This window comes from Lontra canadensis, unplaced genomic scaffold (genome assembly GCF_010015895.1).
Source record: "Lontra canadensis isolate GAN:19392208 unplaced genomic scaffold, GSC_riverotter_1.0 scaffold2, whole genome shotgun sequence".
NCBI classification, from domain to species: domain Eukaryota; kingdom Metazoa; phylum Chordata; class Mammalia; order Carnivora; family Mustelidae; genus Lontra; species Lontra canadensis.
In genome coordinates this window covers 57,494,938-57,522,228 of record NW_022630996.1, presented here as the reverse complement: position 1 = coordinate 57,522,228, position 27,291 = coordinate 57,494,938, and the positions used below count along the sequence as shown (strand labels likewise).

Genomic DNA, 27,291 nt, shown 5'->3' with positions numbered 1-27,291 from the left:
TCCACGTTCTGTGTGAGGATAAGAAAGTTATTTAACCTCTTCAAGCTTCAAAATCCTCATCTGTCAAGAGGGGATAATGATATCTATCCTTTGAAGAATTTTAATGAGCTTATTTATGTAAAATGCTGGCACAAGAGAAATATTTAGTAATGTGTTTACTAATTCTGTTATCATTTCTACTATACATTCAACTTCAAAGTCTTATTTGTCTTACTCAAGAATGGCTGACATTTGTCAAGAAATGCCAAAGTACTATATTCTTGGCATTCTTCATTTATGATTTCACAGCCTCTCATCTATCCCCGCAAGAACAGAAATGTCATTCTGCAACAAATGAGCAGTACTGTTTTCATACTATCCCTGACTCTTCCTCATCCTTGGTACTCACTACAGAAAGTACCTCAAAGCCAGGACATTATTTCTTTTGAATAATGTTAACCATAACAAGCCACAGAGTACAATGACGGCAGTTTTGCAGGACCTGGTGGTGAAGCCTTCTCAGTCTTAGACTGATCTAGTCCTAAGTGTATGGACCAGTGACAGGCAGTAGACAAACCACAGGAACCAGGAAGGATGCAGGGGAGTGGGGGAGCGGGATTTATTTGTAATGGGATATATGCATGTTAGTGCCAGATTGCCTGGAAAATTCCCTGTGTTGAACATATATAAATTAATTCTCAGAATTGTTTGCTGTGCACCCACAAGGCAGCATGATCTTGAGTAATCAGTTCTAGATATTAACTAACCTGAGGCTCCATTCTAGCTTTTTCAAGTTTTCCGAGTCAGCGTGGAGAACACTAAGGAGGGTTTAGTGGAAACAGGAAAACAGATTTAATTAGCAAGGTTAATACAGATTGTTGATGAGCAAAGTAAGTATATTTGAGTGTCTGTGGTATACAAATCTCCAGGCTCTAGGGTTTAAGAAAACATATATGGTGATTACCAAAAAGCACAATAATGCTTAATACAGTAGGACCCCTGGGAGAATCAAGTGGCTTCATTTAACTGGCTTTTCCATATAATTCAAGTCTACTCTATTTTTTAAAACTTAAAAAATGAGATATCTTTGTCCATTAAACATCTGTCCTTTTGAATGTCTATCATGCTAGAGAAAAATTGCTTTTTGATGGATTAGTCATCATTGTGAGGATCAGCTATCCCACAGTGGTGCTCTGGGAAAATACGTTTTAAGATGTGGTCAAGGGATTCCCCAGCAAGGGAATCGCCTCCAGAGCTCGCTGAAAATGAGATGCCTAGGGTCCACCCCAGGCCTCCTAAATCAGGATCCTCAGGTGGAATCCAGGATTCTCCATGTCCAACTCGCTTCTTAGACAATTCTCATACTCAACACAGACCAACACACAACACAGGCCCTAATTCAAGGTTGGTTGTATGTGTGTCTTTCAGGGAAAACATCACGAAGGTGTGCTCTCTATCTGTCCTTATTTCCTGTAGGGCCTCTGTCTTTTCCTTTCTTCTCAGGAGTCAAAGTCTTTCCATAGCGTCCTGGCTTTAAACCTACAAGCCAATATGCATAGGACCCTTAGACAGAGCGCTGGCCTTTGTGATGTCTACTTTCCATCCATGAGCCTTATACCATTTGTTCACATGTGGGGCTCTGAGCTTGAAGTACATTGCTGTGGGACTCGGGTACCTGACCCCAAGGAACCCACGCTGAACACCAGCCATTCCACCTCAAAAGGGCACTCGGAGAACAAGGTAGAAGAAAAGTGCAAAATGCTGAATGTAGAAATGTGACTAGATGTTTAGAAGACAGATTGATGAACTGGCCTAGAGAGAAGAAAGAAAAAATCCCAGTACTCTTGAAGAGTACTAGTAAAATGGGCTTTTGAGGTCAGAGAAAATGAGAACAGAAGGTGTGGAATGTCCTGGAAGATTGTGGCCGGGTCTCTTCCACCACAAAAAAACATTTTCTCCCACAGCAACTTCACTACACAAAGGGATCCATTTATTGGATTAAGTAGATCTTGGGGCAGAAATGGTAGGAGGAGCATTGAGTTTGGATTCAGAGGACTCAGGTTCAAATCCTGATTCATGTATGTGGCTATGGGCAAGTCAGTCAGACTTTGCCTTTTCAGTCTTAGCTGTGAAACAGGATGAAGAATTCATGCCCTTGCTGATTGCTGTGTAGCTTTAACGAATTGATGAATATGAAACAGCTTTTTAAACTGAAGAGCATTTTACAAATATTTAATCAGAAATATTCTGCATTGTGTACATATTTAAGTAGCTGCTACATCTATCTATATGGCAGAATGCTAAGAAAAACCCTCGGCTGGGAAAAAATTCAAATATGTTAATTATCTCATATAAATAAACTGATCATATTGTTCAGCATAGAACTTAAATATCTGCTGTGCTTTTGTACTAGGAAAAATATATCTTTAAAATGAGCAGTATTTTGACTTTTGCACAACTCATGTTTAACATTCTATGAAAATATGTTCTTCATTTCTCAAAGGATAGGTGAAAAAGTCGATCAAATCTTCATTTTGTTTTCAAAACCCTCTTTCCTAACATCAATTTCTTAATGTCTATTTTCCTTACATGATTTATTTGCTGAAACTGCAGGATGGTGGGAGAAATGGGGACATGACAGGAGAGGAGAGAGGCAAGTAGGTCAATACTGAAAACAAGAGGTTTGCCCCAAACCTAAAATACACTAAAGATAGGAAAGAGGGAGGCTAACTTTGGAAACCATTGTCTGGCTCACATCACTACTTTTAGCTATTGCTTTTTAAAGTGGAAAGATGTGCAAAAATTAAAAAAAAAAAAAAAAAGGCCAAGCTAGTTCTTTCAGCAAAGAATTAAAATTAAAAGCAGACGGAGACCCAGATAAGTACCAATAAAAGCTTGAGCTGACAAAGCTTCAATTTACAAATTATTGGCTTTTCCTGGCAGGGCTTGGGGAAGGAGGGTAAGGAAGCATTGCCTACATTGGATGAGGAAGATATGGAAATCTTTAAAATTAAAGATGCTTTCAACTTTTTAAAACACTGATTTATGGTGACCATGATAAAATCTTGGTGGAACCTGAGTACAGTCTCCAGTCTCTGGGAGCCCTGGTAGCTACGAAGCCCTTATGCCTTCCCGGTCATATTTGATTTTGACATGTACACTCGGTTACAGGGCCCCCAATCCACAATGTGTGCACAGAAAGACGCGTGGTTTAGAATCTGCATGTATTTCAGTTTCTTTTGAGAATTGAGCATTAGGAGGCCCTGGTAAGAGAATTAAAAATAAACTAGTAAAAAATAAAAACTAGGAAGCTAAAGCGGATAGAGATCGATTTAGGACAAGGGATATTACTTCTCCAGAAGTTTTAATGACAAAATTGGTGCTCACAGGCACATAAGTATGCTTCGTTTTTATCTGTAAAACCTGGAAGGTGACCTATAAAAAGGAACTGATGAAACTGCTAGATTTAGAGAAAAGGGTTGAGAGAGATACCGTAGTGCCAGCAAGATGTCGTCTGAGTATATTAATAAGCATGCGTGAGAGTTAGATGTGGACAGTGAACACAGGACACATCATTCAAGCCAGCAGAAAACCTCCAAGTTGAGAGACCAAATACCAGCTTATACGATGCTCCAACCCAACTTCAAGGACCTAATGTGGAATCCAAACCCTGCAGACTGTTCCTTCTGAAACAACTCCCAGCTCCCCCTTTTTTTTGGGGGGGGGAAAGGATTTTTCTCTACATTCTCACTGATGCATATCAGAGAACTTTTTCCTTCTGGGATGCAGTTGAGAAGAGATGGGAAAAGCTATCTGTTTACTTTCTCACCTTTCCCCCAAACCCTTCAGGATAAGCATAACTCTACTCTTAGAACACAGTAAAGGCTTTCAAAAGAAACCTTCTTCTCTTTCTCGATTTTGGTGGGTTTCCCTCAGGCATTTGCCTTTGATCCTTCTTCTCTTCAGTGACGTAACCACCTCACATGGCTCTTCCCTGAAGATGGTTCTTGAAAATGACTTCATCCTCCAAACTCCTCATTCAGCTGCTCATGTGACATCACTTTTGAAACCTGGTTTCTCATCTGTTTTCATTAACTTAAGAGTTTTCTACCCATATTCTTTTTTTTTTTTTTTTAAGATTTTATTTATTTGTCAGAGAGAGAGGGAGAGAGAGCGAGCACAGGCAGACAGAATGGCAGGCAGAGGCAGAGGGAGAAGCAGGCTCCCTGCAGAGCAAGGAGCCCGATGCGGGACTCGATCCCAGGACGCTGGGATCATGACCTGAGCTGAAGGCAGCTGCTTAAACAACTGAGCCACCCAGGCATCCCTTTCTACCCATATTCTTTCCTTCTATCAAATCTTACCTATTCTCACTCAAATATCATTAATTTTCATTATTTTTATACATGTAATTGGAAAGATAATACATGCATAGGACATAAGCTTTAAAAGCACAAAAAGGGCATACAGTACAACGCCAACCTCATTCTCATCCCCTGCCTCCCAACCCCCAACCTAGTCCCCTGCCAAAGAAGCAATCACTATTGCCAGGTTCTCATGTATCTTTTTCCCCTTAAGACAAAAAAAAAGTGAAAGGGAACAAGGCCCTAAATGTAATAAATTTTAGTCTGTTAGCTTCTTTTCAGCTTCCCTGTCTATTTGATAAATTTATTTATTTCCCATGCTTTATTCTATGGGCTTTTCATATGGCCCTTCTTCCCTATATGTGGGTTATTTTCCAAGTCTCTCAGCCTGGACCTCTCTCAGAACACGAACTAATACGCATGAACTATGTTTGCTTATAAGAATGCAGAGTCCTACCTCTGAAGGCCTGGGGGAGAAGGGGTCGCTATTTAAAAGAACAAAGCAGGAAAAAAAAAAACCCATCCCTCAATTTGTTTATGTAATTAATCTATCTTGAGAAGTATCCCTTATTCCAATGTCAGCAGTCACCAGAAGAACCACAGTAAGGAATCAGCATCTAAATGACAATGGTTGTCTCAGGATCACAGCTGGGGAGTGAATTTAAATAGATGGATGGACAGATAGATGGGTAGTTGGATAGAAGGAGCCAATCAACTGTGAAGTGTTACCAAACCCTAAAATCATATTTCATCTGATGGGAACAACAGAAGCCTGATTAATGCATGTGGGAATCTCATGTCAAAGTTATACCAATGGCCTTTCAAGGGCCCGCTTCTTCTTAGGACTCCCTGAGTCCATGTGAAATTGGCCAATGTAAGATTTTAGGACTCCCATATATGAATTTCATTCATCCTGTGTAATGATTAAGTGTGGGATAACTGTTGAATATGAAACAGAATTTTTTCCCTTGGGATATTTCTATTATACCTGAGATTGTCCTGAAAATGTTACGCTAGGAGAGGAAGCACATACACATTAAAGTTGCTTTTTGCTCAAGGTTTTCTGTTCACTAAAAACTCACTAAAGGAGGCAAAGTGAAGTCACTGTGAGACATGAGAGTTGAAACTGGTGGACAAACTGCACGCTTTAGTGAAGAGAGCTACCATGGACCAGATCATATGCTGGATAACATGTGGGCCTCCGTGGCTAATCACCCTCTGAGATTACTATTATTGTCAGTTTTCTGAAGATCAAGTATAATCATCAAATGTCGTCTTTTTTTTTTTTTAACCTCAGAACTGTGAATGGAAATACTAGTTTTCTATGAACTCATTCTTGTGACAGTTCAAACACTAAGTACAGATGGCCTTAGGACTTGGATGCAAGAAGATTCTGAGTTTTACTGAGCGACAGGAGAACCTGTAAAACCCTAACAGTCTGTGACTCCATCACATAGTCAGTATTACTTGGATAAATTTTGTTAGAAACACTTTGTTGGGGGGTTTCTCAAAAAATAACCCAATAATTTAAAAAGTACCACTCAAAACCTTTCAATATCCCTTGGTGACAAAACAACACAGAACACATGTTTTTCCCAAAGCAATTGTGATTTAGTAGTTTTCTTTCTGAAATACTAATTCTCCATAGCCAATTAAAAAATCCAGTCTGATGTAAAAGTGACAATTCAGACAATCATCAAATCATCCCCCCCACCCCCCCGGCACTGAAAGGTCTGGTTATAAAGAAGAGCATATCTGAAGGAAATTATTTTTAACTCTAATAAAAGTAACTTACAGTACTGTAAAGTTATTGGCGTTTAGGAGATAGCAGATATACTGCCTCTGTTTGAAATTAAATAAAATCGCACTCTATTTTGTGTACCTAAGTAAAACCACCATTTTATAAAATAAGAATAAGAGCATAGTGGGATGGATCCCTAAAGCATAAACACTCAAAACCAAAGTGCTTAGCTAACCCATGAGGGCACAACTGTCTTCTCTCATACTAAATTCTTGAAGATGGTAAGACTTGCAACCAGTTTGCCAAGACAGAATAAGAGGACTAGCTGAAAGAGAATATTTGAGCTGTTAACCAAAAGGAAGAGGGTAATCTGGAGGGGTAGACAGATAGGGCAGACTTGGAGATGGAAATTAGAGAGACAGTAACTAGTATATCATACTACTTGAATACAGTGATTTTCCATTTAAGCATGATCTTAAATGACACCTTCTTTAGAAGCTACCAAAAGGAGACAGAGGCAGATGGAACAGTCTGCGGTTGGGCTGGGGGGAAGGGAGGGAGGGTGTGTCATGGACACCAGCCACTCCTCTGACCCTGCGGCCAAAAGCACAACATGGTGAAACATGGAAATAATGAACCCATCCAAGACATTCTAGCTGTGAACGCACCGAGAAGCCCTTGTTATAAAATGGGCTCATTATATGGCAGCAAGTTTGATCTGGAACCTGATGGTTCCCCTCAGTAAAATCTTATGTTTTGTATATTATCATCCACGAAATTCTAGAAACCAGAAATTTCTAGAAATTCTAGAAACATTGCATATGTTATCCAATACATATAAGTCTTAGGAAGAAAAGCCAGACAATTTGGCAAAAGGAAAACTATCTTGGACGGGATCAGTTCACACTTCGATAACACACTTTTGTCCAGAGTCTACTCTGAAACTTGAGAGTTAAGTAAGCTTTTCCCTCAAACAACTGGAGAAGCGCCATATGCAAAGATTTGATACCTCTCTCAAGAGAGAAATAGTTCTCTCCACTCCCCCATGGAAAAATCTATTTTAAACCAAAACATTTGCTTTTATGGTATTATACAGATTTTTTAAAAATATAGCAATATTTACTATTCTAACAGAAATTAGAGAATATAAATTATGAATTAGTATGTGTACACAATATCTTCTAGGATGATAAAATCAAATGATTCCTTACTTGCATAGCGTAAGTGTTGTTTTTATTCAATGGCAGGATTAAATATCATTCAGTAATACAAACATTTATAAGATCGCTATTATGTTTGTTCATTATGGATTCGGGGTTCAAAGGAAGTCTTACAGAGTTATTTGCACAACCATGTTCATAAGTAGCACATTCACACTAGCCAAGTGATGGAAGCACCCTAAATGTGTCTGTGGGTGAATGAATAAATAAAATGTGGTGGTATAAGCATACAATGAGCTATTATTCCTTAAATTATTATTCCTTAAAATTATTATCATTCCTTGAAAAGGAAGAACATCCTACCTTATGAGACAACATGGATGAAACCTGAAGACATTACGCTAAGTGAAGACATTATGTAGTCACAAAAAGACATAAACTGCATGATTCCACATATATTAGGTTGCTAAAGTAGTCAAATTCATAAAAACAGAGAGTAGAATAATAGTTACCAGAGGTTGAGTAGAGGGAAATGGGGGAGTGGATGCTTAATGGGTATACAGTTTCAGTTTTGCAAGATGAAAAAGTTTAGGAGATCTGTTGTACAACAATGTGCATATACTTAATACTATTAAACTGGATACTTTAAAATGGCTAGATGGCAAATTTTATGGTATATGTTTTATCATAATTAAACATTTTTAAATTCTTAAAACTTCCTCACTTTAGCACACACTAGAGGTGCCCATAAATCAGAGGCCAGCAAACTCTTTTCTGTAAAGGGGCACAAAGTAAATATTATGGCTTTGCAGATCACAGTCTCTGTTGTAATTACACAACTCTCCACAGTATCATGGAGACAGACAGAGATAATACATAAGTGAATGCATGTGGTCATGTTACAATAAAAACATCACTTACCAAAACAGGTGGCTGGCCCATGTGCATTAGGTTTCTAACCCTTGCAAAAGTATTATCTAAATGAAAGATAATTAGGGGGCACCTGGGTGGCTCAGTGGGTTAAGCCTCTGCTTTCGTCTCGGGTCCTGGGATGGAGACCCGCATCGGGCTCTCTGCTCAGCAGGGAGCCTTCTCCCCCTCCCCCTTCTGCCTGCCTCTCTGCCTAGTTGTGATCTGTCTGTCAAATAAATGAAATCTTAAAAAAATGATAATTAGAATCATTTTGTAAAAATATCACTCTCCTCTACCCAAGAATTATGAGTGAAGTATTCTTCTTTTCCAGAGTCTGAGATTACATCAACAGCAACAGGATCAAGCAGACTCAACAAGACCAGTACTTAGCTGTAGGAGGAGGAAAACCCTTCAGTGACAAAGGACAGGTTAGCTCTGTTCCAGTGTCTACTCTTCTCTCCAGATAACCTTAAGAATTCCAGAGTTTAACAATTTAGAGAAAGAATAATGTTATAACTGGAAAAGAGCTTGGTGACCAGCTAGTACCTATTTCTCCTTTAGTGAATGAGAAAATTGCCATAGGCTCACTAGACCTATCCCAGCTGTCACAGCTGGTGTAGGTAGGGCTGGGGACAGAGCGTAGAACCATCCCAACCCTGAAGTCATGCTCCTTTCTGTTTCCAAACAGGAGCAGTAGCCTGCTGGTCACCAGGTCTGCAAGTTATCTGTTTCATGCCTGCTCTTCCAAATGGTCTTGACTTAAACCTAAAACTAACTTTTACCATTCACTGAGTCCAAGGGGGAAATCAATAAAGACACATAGACCCCCCAAATCCTCATCTCATGAAATTCAAAAATGAAAGCAAGGATATAATTATTTGTTCCCTTCCTGCTTGTGCCATATGAGAATGGCATGTTTTTCCTATAGCATTTAGGTAAAGAAACAGCCACCCAGCAGGAGGGTTAACAACCTGATTTGATCTTCTTGGAGACCACAAAAAAATAGGCTCCCTAGTTAAGTGACCAAAACAACAAGCACACCAAAAAAAATAGGAAATGAAGATGGAGGGTTATGAAACAGGTTCAAGAGTATGTTAGCTTTACAAAAGGAATTTTTACTCATCAAAGAACTCAAGCCAGTGTGTAGGATTTCAGCCCTAGAAGAGACAGAAAAGATAATGGGTCAAACGCCCTCCCCTTTTATGTATGAATTAAAGCAGAGCCCTGGAGTCAAGGCACTGATTAAACAGGCTCATAGGGTTGGTCTATTGTGTGGACCCAAACCTGAAATTCTCCACGCTCACTCATCACAACTCACTGGGGGGTCGCAGCCCTGCCCTTGGCACTGGACTGAAGCAGAACACCCGTGCAAGCCAGAAAGCTGGATGGATAGCTCAGGCAAAAAGGAAAGGCTTTTAACACAGAATGAGGAGATGGCTGAGCAGTGATATTCCTGCATTACTTGGCGTCTCCAGCTCCCATGGGACCTGCCCTCAATTGCTAAAAGAGCCCGACCTCTGACAAAGACCAATGATTTCAGCAGTAATTAATGATACTGTCAAATTAATTAACCCAAGTCTTTGTCCACAGGAAAAAAAAAAAAAAAAGCCTCTAACGTCAATACTGCTGTTTACTAGTCCTTGACCAAGCTCTATAGACCCAAACCTTCAGTGGGACACAGGAACACCCCTGGCTGATGACCCAAATAAGGCCCCACATATTAAGCCACCACCATTTTATTAACAAACCATCTCACACTAACATATTCCTTGCTAACAGGACTTAGAGTGAATTAGCAGCTCTCCAAAATCTAACACTATTTTAAATAGACACAAGCCCAAGAATACCAGTGTGTATCATTCACGTTTCCTACAATACCCTTTTGAATTATGCTGATGAAACCCTAGACAAATGCTGTAGGATTTGATTAAGCCATTTAATAAATGGCCCTCATTAAAACACTGGTTCCCTTGTCCTTGTCTATGAGGACTCCGACTCATAACAAATGCCCACGTATACATTTCCATATTATCTCTTTAGAGGATTCAGAACTATTTTCTTACACCTAACGCAGCTTTTATTCCATTTAGAATAATTACCTTCCATCCCATTTCTGACTTTCAAGAAAAACAAGACATTTAATTGACCACAGGAGGACTCTCTCAAGGGCATCAGGCTGCAAAAGCTCTTCTGTGAGCTCACAACTTAAGCTGATGTAATCTGCTACAAGAAGCTGACTTCTATTTTTAAATCATACGCTTTTACTCTGCCTTCAAAGGGCACGTATATCACACGTTGTTAACTGCTCGTAAAATACTTCATGGTGTCGTCTCCTGTCCATTTCCCTCCTAGGGTGAATCACACTGTCAGGAGGGGGCTTCCAACCGCTCCTACGCCATCCAGCTCTGCGCATTGAAATTCATCTATTTCCTATTATTTGGTCTTTAGGAGAATAGCTACATATGGCCACACTCTCCAGGTGTCTTGTTCATCACAGTAATTTTGACAAGGAACAGATGACTAGCAGGGTCCTTCTTGAAGGCTGGGATCAAGCTTTTCCACCTCTTTGTATTTCCATCACCAAATATAGGCACTTAATAAATGCTTATTAGTGTTGCTGCTGAGAGATCTGTCATCAGGCCCATGTGCTTCAAAGGGTGCCAGAATGAAAACAGATTATTTGCTTTGTTTAATTTTAAGTTTTTCATTCATCATTTTGGTCATGCTCACTGCGTGTTATTTAAAAAGTTTTTTTAGCCCTTTGAAAACATGATGAGAAAAGCATTGGTTGGAAGGTAAAGTACACTTGATCTTGCTATTTATTTATACTATTCTGCTCATTTCTAAGAAGAATGAAGAGCTGTTATAATTAAATGGTGTGATTACAGAATGTGGGAGAGGGCAGAACATACCCTTCCCTGGTCTGCTTGCCTATTCGATCAGGGGCACCCATGTCTCCCCCACGTCTTCCCAACAGCTTGGGTCCTCCCAGTCCCTTCTCCACCTTACATGCTGGGTGAGCTAGTGAGAGCAGAAAGGCTCCTTCCTGCCTCAACACCCTCCATTCCCCCCAACCCCCACGCAGAGATGCCTCTTCTAGTCTGGCCCTGCTTACCTGTCCAGCTGCCATAGTACAGGCACCCCCATTCCCACCCCTGCTCTGCCTTTTGTACTCTGGTTATAAAAACCTTTCAGGTCCTTCCAGGTGCCCTGTTTGCTTTCATCTAAAAGCCACGGCCTAAGTGTCTCCCTCAGCCTGGAACTCTGCTCTGCTGTCTGTTCTCCCTCCACCCAAGTCCTTCCTGCTCATCTTCTCCTATCCTGTTTAGATGCAACTTCCTCAGGAAGCCCCTCCTAGGTGCTCCTTGACACCATGTGTCACCTCAGACAACAATCCATCCTACCGCATCACATTTACTTGCTCCATCCCCAACTGACGACACACGACAGGAGGGCAGGGATCATGCCTGCTTATTTGCTACTGTATCTTTGTGTGCGTGGCCCAGCACGCAGTAGGGCTTCCATATCATTTGTTGGGAGGATGAGTAAATGAATGAATGCATACTTAGGACTGCAACCATGGGATCATATCTGTGAGGATGAATTAGAATTCTATCTCCTCAGAAAGTGTGAACCCAAATAACTGAATTTATAGCAAAATACTACTTTAGTTCCAGATTCATCAGCTGAACCATGAAGGTGGCAGCTGGCTCTGCAGAAACTGCGATTCTCGCTCCCACAGTGACTCCTAAGGAACCACCCACAGCTGGACCCCTCTCCCAGAGGACACAGAAATTCCTTATGGTAACATGTTTCTGAGAGATGAATGGAGACTCTGTTCAAAATGGAATCCTGCTGGGACAAAACACTCAAGCTTGCTCACGGTTAAATTTCATGTTATAAACTCCAAGCAAACAGCAAACTCCACAATTTAAATTCATTCCAAAGAAAGCAGCAAGTCACAAATTGATAATGCTATTTCTTAACTGCAAAACCCTAGGTCATTTCCAAAATGTCACAAGGTGAGTTGTGTGGGGTCAGAATGCCCTACTGATTGGAGAAACAATGGGTCTGGGACCTCAGACTGAATGGCTGGAATCCGAGCATGCTCTACGAATGTTAACCTGGGCCAGGTGCTAGTCTGACCCTGGGGTATGAAAGTGAGAGATGAGTCTGGTCCCTGTCCTCATCGACAGTCCTGCCTAATATAGTGGAGGATGGAGCCCTGAATATAGACTTCTTAAAAACAAATTCTTTCCCTAAATTCAAAGTACACCATGTTCAGCTATTAAATTAAATCCAGCACACAAGGGATTGTAGAGTAAGGCATCTCTCAGCTACTTCTGCATGGCAAAGGATTCCTTTAAACCATATTTTCCAAAATCAACAGATTGATGACACTAAAGAGTGGGTAATATTTCAACATTCAAACCAAATGACGAAGAGCTTGGTTTTTATTCATCATTATACAGCTAGTAACTATGCTCCAAAATAAAACCAAATAAACACAATTCTACATGAAATTGTCCTGCCTTCCAGAATAATCGTATTTTCAAGAATTTTAAAGAGTTATTTATTTTAGAGAAGAGAGAGCATAAACAGGGCAGGGGGAGTGGAAGAGGGAGAGAATCTTCAAGCAGACTCCCCACTGAGTGCAGAACCCAATGACAACCTGGGGCTCCATCTCATGGCCCATGATATCAAGACCTGAACCAAAACCCAGTCGGTGGCATAACTGACTGCCAACCAGGTGCCCTGTATTTTTATTTTTATTACATGGTACATAAAAGGTGCTCAAATAAATGTTTGTTAAGTGAATAAATCAAAGGACAGGTATTATAAAGAAAATGTCAATTTTAGGTCAGTCTTTTTCTTTTAAGGAAAAAATCATGCATATTTTCTAGGATTCTAACCTTCATTTCCTTGTCTGACCTTGGGCTAGTTAACATAGATATCATTTTCTCCACCTATAAAATTAAATCTGTGTCTTGATTATTGCAAAGCTTAAAGGAGAGAGTAGATATAAAATGATGGGCACTATTCTCTGCAGATAAGGTTTTTTGTTTTGTTTTAACTTCTCTACTCCGCCCTCCTCTATACCACAAATAAAGTATCAAAAACAAACCAAATTACTGGCCTGATTAGAAAGTCAGGAAATTTCTAACGTAGTCTGGGCCTTAATTTTCTCTTTTATAAAATGAGTGAGCTTTACTGTTCAGTTCAAATTTCCCATGAATTCAGAAATCTGCCTTGCCAAGAAGTTAGATGCTGCTACCACATTAAGGTTATTTATAATTAGAAATAAAATAAACTCTGATTTCATAGAGAGGGACTCCAAATTACAAATGAAGTTAAGATTTGGCTTTTAAAAGTATTTGTATCAATCTAATAGTACATCAGGAATTGGTGACCCAGTTATCAAGCAACAGAAGGTCCCTCCTTCCCCCCATCCCACACGCTTCATCTATCACTAGCAGGGTTTCCCATTCACAATTCCACATGATGTACCAACAAAGAAATCTAGGGATTTTAAGCAACATCACTAATTACAAATGGGTCATTTGAAATGAGTAAGATAATTGACATAATATTATGTCAAACCTGACATTTGCTTGATTTTTCTTCTTTCACACCCTGAAATACATCCAAATCAACCAAACAAAGAACTACCAAGATTGTATACAACAGTCTCCGCATTTTCATAAATACTCAGTGTATGACTGCCACCTAGTGGTGTGATAGATCCTTGTATGGCCAAGTAGCCAAATGGCTGAATAGATACAAGATAATTAAAACAGCAAGGAAACATTGTTCTTCCGCTGCTCACCAGTTATTTCAAGGAAATTTAAGAGCATATCACCTTCTCAGCTAACTATTCTCTTCAGACAAATTTCTGAAGAGGTCTATTGCAGATGGAACATTAGTTAATCCCACAACCAAACCCTGCCACTTCTCAACCACTTCACAAAACAAAGGAGTATTATTCTATTAATTTTAAAATTCATTAGCAATTAAAAAAGATTTCTCCAATAGCATGCCCTCACTTTGCAGTTTCATTTGATCTAATCTTGATTTTTAGTTATGCACGAAAAAGCATTTTGAAGTGACAACGTTACAAAAAAGTTTACATTATATGAAAATCCGACTTCAATTAGAACCAGTTACTAAATCCCAGGATTTCCAGCTGTCTTTTCTATCTTACCCTTAGAGAATTATAGATCACATTAATTGGTATTCTGTCACATAAAAAGACACTGGCAATGATTAATTGCATCCTTGGTGCTTTTGAGTTATGTCTTCTTCACTAGAGTGATTCAAATCACACCTCATTACCTTCCAGTAGGTACCCCTCTTGGTAACCTTCATAAAATCTCCTACCTTCCTGAACTTCTCCATTTGCTTGTAGAGGTCTGGATCAAGCTCCTGTGACACATCCTTCATCCATAATAATGCCCCTCTGTATTCAGTCCGGCACTGCTCCATGCGATTCACCGTCAGCCAAGTGTCTGAGATGGCCCGGTGCCGAAAAGTCTCCACTTCTTGGTGAAATCGACACAAAGGATTTCTCAAAGCCAACCTAGACAAGAGGATAAAGCCATAATCTTGAAACCAAGCAGGCCAGAAGTGTGCATCCTTGACAGTTTACCTATCTTAAACTCATGAGCCTAGAACGGTGCCTGAAATATAGACAATGCTGCAGAAATATTTGATTGAAATGGATGAACTGATGAGTCAATCAGATTACCCATGTATGGATCCCTGTTATTTAACTGGACCACTGGGAAGTATTTCCAACAGGACTGTTGGGGGTAGTCTCATGCCTGAGCAAAGAGTGTCTGGAGTTGGAACCAACCCCGTGTTAATGGAGAAAGGTCAAGGCATAACAATTTCCCATTTCTGTTCTTGGCATCCCTGTCTCTGCTCCTCTGAAGCCTGGCCCTTTGAGGAGGGATGGACTGGTGCACAATTAGGATCTCCCCTACTAGGTCATTTTAGATTACTCTCCAAATGCTAGGGCAACCTGCTGCTTGCTCCAACAGTCACGGAGAACGGAGCACAAACAGAAGCAATTTTTAAAAAAGATTTTATCTATCTATCTATTTTAGAGATAGAGGGAGAGAGAGAGTGCGTGAGCAGGGGGAGGGGCAGAGGGAAGTAGAGCAATTAAATAGATTCTGTGCTGAATGTGGAACCCGATGTGGAGCTCAATCTCATGACCCTGAGACCATGACCTAAGCCAAAATCAACAGCCAGACCCTTAACTGACGAGGCCACCCAGGTGACCCAAACAGAAACATGTTTAAATGGTTTAGAAAGGAAGAGAAGCACTGTAGACCTACATGTTAGGCACATTCAGATAGGTTAGATGATTGATCCTTACAGAGAAACAAAACTTGAGGATCCTACACCATAAATGCATGTGTATTATGCAAAGAGAGAGATATAAAATAATTATAATATTAGCTGTAAAATGCCATTATTTATTTAGCAAAAAAAAAAAAAAAAGCTTGAGGCATATCAAACTGTGGATAAAATACTCATTTTGCAGGGGAGGGAAATACTGCCTCTTCCCTACCCAAAATGAGTAATGTCACATGACTTATACTCTTAAAATACAGTTGTTTTCATGAGGTTGCAGGACATAGATTAAAAAAATGAAAATAAGATGAATAATTACATTTTAATTTAAAGGCAAACTTATGAAGCTGAAGAGACTAGTAATGTTAGTGAGCTGAAGTCGGTGCTTGGCAGTTTCAGCAGCACTGTCAGATTATAGACGGGGGCAATAAACTGTTTAAGGAAAAAAAAACCCTTTTACTATTTTCTCCTATTTTCCTCTTTTCTGTAAAGCACTGCTTTTAAACACTTGGCATTTCTCTAAAAACAGTTTGATCGCATCATCCTACCTAAGTGTTGCAGGTGGTTTTCGGAAACATTATGGTGCCATAAAGTAAGCTTGTGCTTTATCACCATTGGGTTAAATTTAATACTCACTTTTCATCAAACTGAATGCACAGTTGTAGCAATGACTATCAAATAAGTCAGTAAAACAAATGCCAGTGTGAAGGTTTATAAAACTGGGGACCTTCTATTTAAAGAGAGAAAGAGGCCTCAGCTGTCCCCCTAAGGATCCTGTTCATTTCTGGACTCCTCTTTCTCTTACCTTGGATCTTACCAATTTCCCTATACTGGTTGAATAAGAGTCTTGTGAATAGAATACTCTCGATTTTTTTGACTGTTGTAAAGTTAGAAACCTTTGAAGAGGTAATGACATGATGATAGATGTTAAGATCTTGAAGAATAGAAGAAAGCATATAAAATCACCTTATTTTTTTTCTGTACCTTGCTTCATATAAGATTAGAAAGGTGAAAACCTGTTCCCTGCTGCTACCAGGGAGTGCATCTAGATCAAGGAAAAACTGAATAACCAGAAATATCAAGCTTCAGTGAAAGACTGGTGCACATTTTCATGGATGAAGATCTACCCAGAGGGGAAAATTAATAAAGTATCTGCAGGTCTACTCTGAAGACATTTATCCTTTAGCAGGAAAATGCAAAAAGTGACCTAAGTAATAGAAGGGCTCAAGTTAAATGCACTGTGGCATGCCCTGAAATACTATGGTATAGATGTTTTTAAAAATGTATTCATAGGGGGGTGCCTGGGTGGCTCAGTTGAGCCTCTGCCTTTGGCTCAGGTCATGGTCTCAGGGTCCTAGGATCGAGCCCTGCATGGGGCTCTCTGCTCAGTGGGGAGCCTGCCCCAGCCCCCACGGCCTCTCTGCCTACTTATGATCTCTCTCTCTCTCTTTCTGTCAAATAAATAAATAAATAAAATCTAAAAAAAAAAAAAGTGTACATAGATAGCAAAAGTGTTATGGTTATTTGATCAAAAAATTGATTTGCTAAATGATCAGTAAGCACTGCTGTACAGAAACTGCATGGCATGATGCTATTTATATTAAAGCTATATTTTATTATATATATATAAAGTATATATACATATATATTTGCTATATGCTATATATATTAAAAATATATTCTGGTATTTCCTAAGTTACAACCATTGAAGATCTGAAAATTGAAATTCATGAGAGCTTTATGTCATCCTCTACTTTCTTTATGTTTAGAAGGACTGGTTAGGATGTTATGTGCTTGGTCAGCAGCTGAGTGTTGTGAAACCAGAGCCATTTTGCAGGAGGTCACCTTCCAAATTTTTAAAGTTCTCCAAGTTGCATTAAATTATGGATAGGATGCACTTTGCTAGTTTATAGTGACGATACTTTGGAGTATCACTTGCATTGTTTTTGTTAATTTCTTTTACTGTTTCTGTTAGTAACTAAAGGTTAGGTTCTATAAACTTAAGGTACCCTATGTGTTCTCTGGGAGATAATTTGGCATACAACTCTGAAAGGGTGTAACTAGAGAGACATAGGATAAAACACATGTGATCAGTAATGGTGACTCTAGTAGTGATTTCCAGGGATTTGGCTCTGTTTCCCACAAACGGATATACATTTTGGCATATGAGTATGTGTAAGTATTTTTCCCACTAAAATTAGTGGTAATTACACTTTTTTTTTTTTAAAAGGTTTTATTTATTTATTTGAGAGAGAGAGATCACAAGTAGGCAGAGAGGCAGGCAGAGAGAGAGGAGGAAGCAGGCAGCCGGCTGAGCAGAGAGCCCGATGCGGGGCTTGATTCCAGGATCCTGAGATCATGACCTGAGCTGAATGCAGAGGCTTACCCACTGAACCACCCAGGTGCCCCTAATTACATGTTTTAACATATGAGAATTGACTCTTTGAAAGACTGAGAACCAGTTATCTTGGCAAGGGTGGGGTAAGTACATATGCATAGAAAATACCTACCAAGGGGTTAAAAGTGGGTCATTTCTCAGTAAAATTTTAATTGCTTTCTAATTTTCTTTTGTCTATCCTAATTTTTTTCTTCAGTGAGTATTATTTTTACAAGGAAAAACTACTACAGATAAAAAGGTACAATTAAAAATTATAAACAACACTTTTCTTGGGAAATAGACACAGAACTATTGAAAATGGTTTTAATTCAAATACGAAAGTTGGCACTGCCCACAAAGTGGGGTCCAAATGTTATTAGGAGAACCAACACACCCAGGAGTGGGACCATGGGAAACTGACACAGCCAGTCTCTTCCTGCTACTCCACGTTTCTCAGGATTTCATAGGAACGTGTGTGTAACAGGCTGATGGCCTGCTCTTGGCCCACAGGGAAGGAAAGAAGGAGAAATTACGAGAAGAAAATGTTGAGTAATTTGAGTAAGTGAAATTTTCGTAGCCTGAACATTTTTGGAAACTACCTACGATGCCTTATTTAGGTACAATCTTGCCCAATATGATTGAGTGACATTTTTGGGCTTGTTAGTTATTGGGGGAGGAGGAATAGAGGAGTGTCACTTTTCTCAGGCACAAAATGCAACTATACGCAGGGGCCCTTGCTTATTCTACACCAACCATAAAATTGAGTCATGAGAGTGTTTAAAAAAAAATGTCACTCATCTGCCACAATTTCCTTTCTCCCAGAGCTTCTCAAACTTAAATGTGCATCGAAATCATCCGGGGATCTCATTAAGATGCAGATTTGGATTCAGCAGTTGTGGGATGGGGCCTAGATTCTGCATTTCTAACAAGCTTCTAGGGGATGCTGCTGATGTTGCTGGCCCAGCGTCTGAGTGGGCATCATGAACACCACCTCTCCAAAGTTAATTGGCCCACGGAGAGCAGAGAAGGAACCCTTCCACCTGGGTTCATTAGGCTCCTGCTTTAATCAGCTGCTGGAAGGGGACCAGACTTACTGCTATGAGCAATGCTCAAGGTCAAACATAAGCCTAGGCAGCACTCACAGTGATTGGCATATAACATGCTCCCTAAAGACCAGGAGAAATATGGGAAAAAAACACAAATTATTGGGAGGGAAAAAAAATCATACATGTTATATTAATCAGAGAGTTAAGAACAGGCTAAGAACTGAGAACAGAGCTGCTTCTCAGTCTCAGGACAGAGCCTTCTAGTGAACAACTGGAGAGTCCCCTCCATCGCTGGGTGGATTCCAGATTCTCTGCTGACCTCCCCTCCCCCCAAATGGGAGCCCCACTGAAGGCCACACACCTTTGCTGGGAAGAAAAGCAGAGGGCCTTTCCTGTTGCTTGCATCATCTTTCCTGCTCTGGTTTTATCTTGGAAGCCTTGGGATCGGAGAAATTTTCCCAGTTCGTTTTCTTCTTGAGACAAGACTGATGAAGAAAAGACCAAAAGGAGCCATGAACAATGAGCATTTTTGTTACAGAGCAGAGAGACACACCCCAAGGTCCTCACTCTTTCAGAGGCCAAGACGGGATGAAATTAAATCCACGTGGCAAGCTACAAGGTAAGCTCCCCCCTCCCACCATTTAACTTTCATGCTGCCCCTCCATTTACAAAAGGAGAGATCAAATTCACTTGAGCACATCTGTCAGTGCGTTTGGTGCCCTGTAATCAGAACCAGAAAATGACCTCTGCACTGAAAAGCAAGTCGATGATGTGCTGCTTCAAGCTGAAATAAAAAAGTTGGGTTTGTCGAGTATAACTGTGGGAATCTTTTGTGCTGCCTATGACATAGAGGCAGTCTCCTCTGCTTATTCTCTCTCACTTTTTGATCTCTGCTTTCTGAGTTACATTCCACTTGACAATAAAGCAATTCCAATACCTTATTCATGAAGTGGGTTTTTGGTTGGAAGTGGGAGTGGGGATTGAGGGTGGGGGGTAATCAGCTTGATGTCTTCGTGGGTCTTTTTTTTTTTTTTTTTTTAAATAGGCATCACACCCAGCATGGAGCCCAACATGGAGCTTGAACTCATGACCCTGAGATCAAGACCTGAGCTGAGATCAAGAGTTGGATACTTAACTGACCAAGCCTCCCAGGTACCCCATGGCTTTACGGGTTTTTTTTAAAATGCAGAGCTGGAACAGTGAATTGGTCATCCCTAATCTTGGCCTTATTTTTAAAGACAACCTGAGATGGCACCGCTGGTGAGCTAATGACTGGTAGGTACATGCTTTCTGCAGAGTCCTTTGGCCATAAACTTAAAACGTTACAGAAGTCTATGTATCTTTTGACAGTGCACTTCTACTGTTAGGAGTATATTCCAAGAAATTAGTAAAATGGACACAAAGCTGCATGTGGAAAGATAATCATAGCATCAATATTTATAATAGCAAAACACTCTCTCTACACTTGGGGCTGATTTATAAAAATGTGTGTCTCCAAAACAATGGAACAGTGGGCTGCTACACGGCCACTGGTCCCCAATCCACATTCACCAACAGCTGAGCAAAGAGTGACACTGAGCTTCCTAAATGCTTTCTTTTCCAAGTACAGCATTTCTAGGGACTTACTCTGAACACTATTCTTATTTCACACTTCTGTATTTATGAATTTATATATCATGTTTCTCTAAACATGCTTTTTAAATGCTACTAGGATTCTTGTCCCTATTCATAAACAATCCAGAATTCCTTCAAAATGCATCCCATTCCTGACATAACCTCTCCAATGAGAGCATTAGCCAGGAACCACAAATCCAAAGGTGAAAGTTATAATTGCTACTGCTTCCTTATTAATTTGTGACTATAGTTCATACTAAACTTTCCAGAGGATGAGCCTTTTGGAATTCATTTATTCTGAGAAATAAATGACTCCCCTCCTTTCTCTCTGTCCCTCAAGAATCAAGTTCACTAGGCAAAGCTCCAAGGCTGTGAAGTAGTTGAGCCCTGTTTCTCTGGGACAGTAGCGCCCTCTCGGCTATGATAATAGTGGGTGTTTGTTGTTGGGCATGTGTCTGTCTATCCCATAAGACTCTAACTTTCTCAGGACAGGGACCTCATCTAACTATGGGTTCCCCAAGCTAACCATAAAATCTTATTCAGGGCACTGTAAAGTGCTTGTACAATTAAATTAACTATAATTTTTGCCTTATTATCCTCATATACTTTATTTTTCCCCACCACCTCCTATCCCACTTTATTTTACTTTAAATGCCTATTTGATATTTATGCCATGATTCTAGGTAGATTTTAAAAAAACTCCTATAATTATAAGAAGTTTTGTTGTTTTTTAATACCTTCTGTAACTTCTATTAACTAATATGGGACTCACTCAAATCCACAATGAGTATGTCCCTATGGAGAGCAATTTCACATTTTTGTTCATAATAGCATGAGGCTACTGTCACCTTTTTTAACTTGAAGTCTCAAGTCACATACAAATGAACACATTTAGCTTAAGACTAGGAAGAAACCAATTCATGATTATAGAGTTGGTGAAAGGCACTCTTCTCTTAATAAGCCTAAGTAGGTTGAAGCATTTGAAAAATTATTTTTTGTTATTTTATGCACTTGAAGATTAAACTTGGGGTAGGAAACAGGTTTCCTTTTAAGAGCTGGACTCTAATTAATTGGCAGTGTTGCTCAGAGGGAGGTGGAATCCAGCTTGGGTTATTAAGCGATGACTGTCACTTTCCAAGAAGGGAGGTTCATTCCTTAATGTTCACTTTAAAATTCAAATACTGAAATTAATTTATAGGAGTTTAAATTCAGGTGCAGCACACATATCAGATGATTTGCCAGTTTCCACTTAAAAGGTCTAACTTAACTGGGACTTAAGAATTCAGACACACACAAAAAAATCCTATTCATTTTTAGCTGCTGATTCGATTTTCAGATGTATCCTAGAAAGGGAACAAAAGAACTATAAAACCAATTAGTTTGGCAGCATTAATTCACTCAGCACAGATTTATGGATGATCTAATATATACTAGGCACTATTCTTGCCACTGGGAATATAGAGATGGACAAGACACACAAAGTCCCTGTTTTTATGGAGCTTTTGTTTGTGCAACAGAAGACAGAAAAAAATCCATAATCACAAACACAAAACACAAAAAGAAAAATACCAGATAGAGTAATAAGAGAAGGGGAGTAAGGGAAGCTGCTGCGTGGGCTGAGTGGTCAGGAAAAGCCTCTCTGAGCAGGTGACCATTAAGCTGGGCTCTGAATGGCAAGAAGGGGCCACTTATGAGATGATTAGGCCAGTGACATTCCAGACAGAGGAAACAGTGAGTGCAAAAGGCCTCAGGTGACATGGTGGGTGAGGGCAAAAGTGGCTGCAAACACGAGCTGGGCCATATCATGTAGGAATTTATAGACTATGGTATGGAAGTCTGGATCTCACCTTAGGTTCTACTGGAAGGTTTACAGCAGAGAAGCAACATGATCCAATGTACATTTTTTTTAAGGAACTTATTTATTTATTTGACAGAGAGAGAGAGATCACAAGTAGGCAGAGAGGCAGGCAGAGAGAGAGGGGGAATCAGGCTCCCTGCTGAGCAGAAAGCCTGATGCAGGGCTTGATCCCAGGACCCTGAGATCATGACCTGAGCCAAAGGCAGAGGCTTAACCCACTGAGCCACCCAGGTGCCCCCATTGTACATTTTTTAAAGCTTCTTATTCTGCAATAATTTTAAGCTTATAGAAAAACTGTAAATAGAATAGAATTCCTGTATACTCTTCTTCAGCTTCCCCTAACATTAGCATCTTACATAACCATGGTCCAATTATCAAAACTAGGAAATTAACATTGGTATAGTACTCTTAAACATAACCTTATTTGAATTTTATCAGTTTTCTCACTAATGCCACTTTTCTTCTAAGATCGAATCCAGGATGTGATGTTAAGTTGTCAAAATTCCTTGTCTCCTTCGATCTGTGACAGTTTCTCAACCTATCTTGACTTTCATGACCTTCATGCCTTTTAAGAGTACTGGTTGGATATTGTGCAGAATGTCCCTCAATTTGGGTTTGTCTTATTTCTCATAATTAGACTACGGTTACATATTTTGCGGAAGGAAACCACAGAGGTGAAGTGGCCTCTTAGTGCATGATATCAGGACCACATGATACCAACACACATTATCACTGGTGATGTCAGTCTCAATCACTTGATTGAGGTCTGTCTACTGAGTTACTCCATGGTAAAACTATGATTTCTTCCTTTTGTAATTATTAAAAATCTTGGAGAGAAATACATGACGCTATGCCAATACCCAGTTTCTCCTCAAACTTCTGCTCACTGGCTGTGCCATCTTCCCGTGAACCTTGCCTGCCACAGATCTCACTGTGGTATTTGCCTAATGGAGATTTTATGGTTTCCTCATTCTTTCTATATTTATTAACCAGAATTATTTTATAAGAAAGAGTTTCTTCTCCCCTGTCTATTTCTACACTGACTTAATGGATGCTTACTTTACTTTACTATAATCTGTTACTATTGTTACTTATTTTGTTGCTTAACTTGTCCTAGTTTAGATCATTGGGAGTTCTTTGTGGTGTAGACAGTGGGCTGGGGGTGGCAGGGAGATCATTTAGGAAGCTGGTACAGCAAATCAAGTAGAAGAGTGATGGTAGTGACAGTAGACATGGAGAGAGGATGGAGACTCTGAAAGCTATTCAGGAGACAAATGGACCAGCATTTAAGACTGACTAGATGTGCGACAGAGAAATGGTAGGGGGATATGTGTCATGTGTCTTAATTTCCTCAGAACTCAAGACTATGGTGTTATAGCCCTGGAGAAGTCTTAGCTCCAACACTTAGTAATCAGTAACATAGAAAATTTATGAAATTCTGCCCTTAAGCCCTAGGACTTTGCACTTCCCCCACAATAGTTTTAACAAAGACTAATGAAGGAAGATTACCAATTGTTACTTTGTGATTATTGGAAAGAGGTCTAACAGCAGTCAGAAACAGGAAAACTTATGTTCTAGTCTCGAAAATACAGAAATTATACTATTAAATCATCTATAAAAGGAAATTTTAAAACATAGTAACACACAATTTGGTATTTCAGAGATAACTGTTGGTAATAAATTTAGGCAGAATCTTGTTCCCCAATAACCCAATCTTCAACTTAAAAAAAACTCATGAAGAAGAGCTGCCAACAAAATGCAGTTAATAAATTACCTGTTTGTGCTTTCTCTCTCCATTTGAAGAGGAACAAAACTGGATATGAGAGCAAGGGCAATCAAATAAAAACAACCCAAAATTTTAGAAAATCCACACATTAAACGGAGAAAACTTTTCTATAATTAGGAAAATAAATTGCATGTACTTACCCACAGGAAGCCCAATATAAAGTTCTTGTTACAGTAACTTGCATTTAATGATAACAACCCATGTAAAGGATTTCTGATAAAATTATTAGAGATCCTCCTTCCCACCAATTAAAGAGAAAAGATAGGCACTCTTAAATAGTAATTTCTTTGTCTTACTTCCTAAACATACAAAATGATACATTAAGGCAAAATATCCTGTTTCTTACTGTTTATTTGATCACTATTCATACTTAGGGCATACTTACAACATATTCTCTTTTGATAGAGTACAATTGCTTTAGACAAGTCCAAACAGGTTCTCTGAATTGAGTGAAATAGCTATAATAAAAATACAAACAAAATGCTACGTTAAAACAGTAGTGAAATAAAAATTATTATCTGAACATAACCACAGTGTTTGATTTGCCCAATAACAATAAGATCACAAACCCAAGTATGCTTGGTGTTATATGGTGTACGGTGCAGGAACTGTGACCAAAGTCTTTAAATACATTCCTATTAATCTATATTTACTGGAATTGATCATTTCTGTGATCTAAATTAAGATCTGCAGAACACTTATTTCCTCCAGATTACTGAAATAATAGCTGAAAAACAGAAATCCTGAATGAAGGGCCCAATTAGAAGACTTGGTAAACCAGAAACCCAATATTCATTCATAATTTATTTCTTTTACCATTTTGCTGTCTTTTTTAAAAATGTGGGATCCCTCAATTAAGAATCATGTTTAAAACATGACATTTGCTACTTTGTAATCCTAGTACATTTTATGGCATGCTTAAACAATTCTATAGGGATTGTTATCCCTATAGAACTGGGCGGCTCAGTTATTAAGTGTCTGCCTTTGGCTCAGGTCGTGATCCTGGGGTCTTGGGATCATGCTCCATGCTCAGTGGGGGGAGCCTGTTTCTCCCTCTCTCACCCCCGTGTTTGTGTTCCCTCTCTCTATATATCTGTCAAATAAATATAAATCTTAAATTTTTTTTTAAATTTTAAAACAATTCTATAAAGAGCAAACAAAAATCAATCAGTTGAATGTTCCATTTAGAAGACATCTGGTAAAATGAAGTTTAGCTAGCAGCCCTTATTACTCCTTATTTACCCAATGATTTCTTAAGATACACAGAGAAGACACCTAATATAATGCCAAGACCATAAGAGAAGGAAGTAAGGGAAAAGCAGGTGGGCTAGACTGAGAAGAATCAAACTAGATTTTAACTAACAGTGGTCCTGGTCTTTGCTTCTAAACCCAGATAAGCTCAGGAGAAGGTCAAACAGCTACTTCACACTTTCTCCACCTTTTGTCCACGAACCTAGAGACCACAGCTGGTATCAGTTAGAAAACCTGGCAGACATTCTGTCTCTTAAGAGCCACCTAATGAGCAGAGTAAGGCTTTCCCTCCTTTCCCTCTCTCTCTTTTAGCTTATGGTGGCCATGGTGATGTAATAGTTGTGTCTTTGTATTAAGAAGCACTTCTCTATTTGAGTTAAAACAGATGATCTGCTTCATAATAAGTATGACCAATTATCTAAAAAAATAGATGCACACATATATGCTTAAAATATTAAAAACCATTCTCAGAAATGCTTAATAAGATAAAACTTGGTCAGTAAAAATATGAATTTTGCTAAATCTCATTTAATTACTCTGTGTCCCCTATAGAAACAAACAAACAAATAAAAAACCTTGACCATAAAACAAAACAGAAAATCAGCAGTTTGAATTTCTTCCTTAGCAAAATGTTTATATCAGGATTCTGGCTCACAAACCACCAACACATAATAATTCTTTTTTTTTCTTTTTTAAAATTTTATTTATTTGAAACAGAGAGAGAGAGATCACAAGTATGCAGAGAGGCAGGCATAGAGAGAGAGAGAGGAGAAAGCAGGCTCCCCGCTGAGCAGAGAGCCCGATTCGGGCCTCGATCCCAGGACCCTGAGATCATGACCTGAGCCGAAGGCAGAGGCTTAACCCACTGAGCCACCCAGGTGCCCAACACATAATAATTCTTGAAGATAGGAGCGAGGGAGTTCAACAATTATGTTCAGGAGTTGTTCTATTGGGCGCCTGGGTGGCTCAGTTGGTTAAGCAACCACCTTTGGCTCAGGTCATGATCCTGGAGTCCCAGGATCGAGTACTGCATTGGGCTCCCTGCTCAGCGGGGAATCTGCTTCTTCTTTTAACCTTCCCTTCCTTATGCTCTCTCTCTCTCAAATAAATAAAGTCTTTTTTTTTTTTTTTTTTTTTTTTAAAGAGCTGTTCTGTTCCCACTGTTCTTTTTTAAAAACCGAGGGGTAAATGAAAGGCAATAAAATGCACGCCTCTGGAATGTTCTGTCCTGCAGGTTTGCAACCGCATACACTCCAGCAACTACACCCAAATGAAGAAACCACAGACCAGCCACTCCCAAAAGACCCCTCCTAAAAGACGTGCCTGTCATCACTGGTTAGCTTTGTCTCTTCTTGCACTTAAGAGCAGTTTTTGAGAAAATGATTTTATCAACAAGTTTTGACATAGAGTTAAATTAGTGCAATGTTTCTATATTAACTTCCCAACAGATTATAGTAGAATCTGACCATCATAACTTGGCACAGAAACTTGCTCTGTGCTAGCAAAACAAAAGCTCGTTTTGCTAGCCTTTCATGGATGACTTAGGGTAAGAACACATCAAAATGGTTTGCATGTCATTTACGTATGTCCTCTCTATAAACATCAACACGAAACCTCATTCATGTAACATTCTGAGTCACAGCTAAGTACTTTAGATGTTATGTGCCTAGGAGAGTGGCTACTTTGGTTAAAGTATAGTTGGCTCAGTAAAAATGCTGCAAGAGACTAAGTATAAGTAAAAATTACTGTATTGTGTATAATGAAGTAATAATTACGTGTTAAATTCCTTTCTGAATAATGCCTATATTTGCTACGCTGTTAAAAAGGAAAAAATAGGGGCGCCT

At 39.3% G+C, this 27,291-nt stretch overlaps 1 protein-coding gene and 1 long non-coding RNA gene across 17 annotated transcripts in view; one reads left to right on the top strand and one right to left on the bottom strand.

Annotated features, from left to right (window-relative positions):
* The window catches only part of LOC116877530, a 29,480-nt gene extending 9,476 nt beyond the window's left edge, over positions 1–20,004 (top strand). The window contains exons 3-4 of one of the 2 annotated variants that reach the window (XR_004384669.1): positions 19,477–19,557; positions 19,984–20,004. This is a non-coding gene — a long non-coding RNA (uncharacterized LOC116877530). Of the gene's footprint in view, positions 1–8,487; positions 8,580–19,476; positions 19,558–19,983 lie in introns of those variants that run through there. The other variant, XR_004384668.1, reaches the window with a different exon arrangement.
* The window catches only part of ICA1 (islet cell autoantigen 1), a 142,384-nt gene that overhangs the window by 91,118 nt on the left and 23,975 nt on the right, over positions 1–27,291 (bottom strand). For all 15 annotated transcript variants that reach the window (XM_032874202.1, XM_032874216.1, XM_032874319.1 and 12 more), the window contains 3 exons: positions 24,582–24,654; positions 19,300–19,423; positions 14,535–14,733 (listed from right to left, as the gene is read on the bottom strand). In XM_032874202.1, coding sequence (XP_032730093.1) covers positions 14,535–14,733; positions 19,300–19,423; positions 24,582–24,654 — 396 coding nt within the window. The remainder of the gene's footprint in view (positions 1–14,534; positions 14,734–19,299; positions 19,424–24,581; positions 24,655–27,291) is intronic.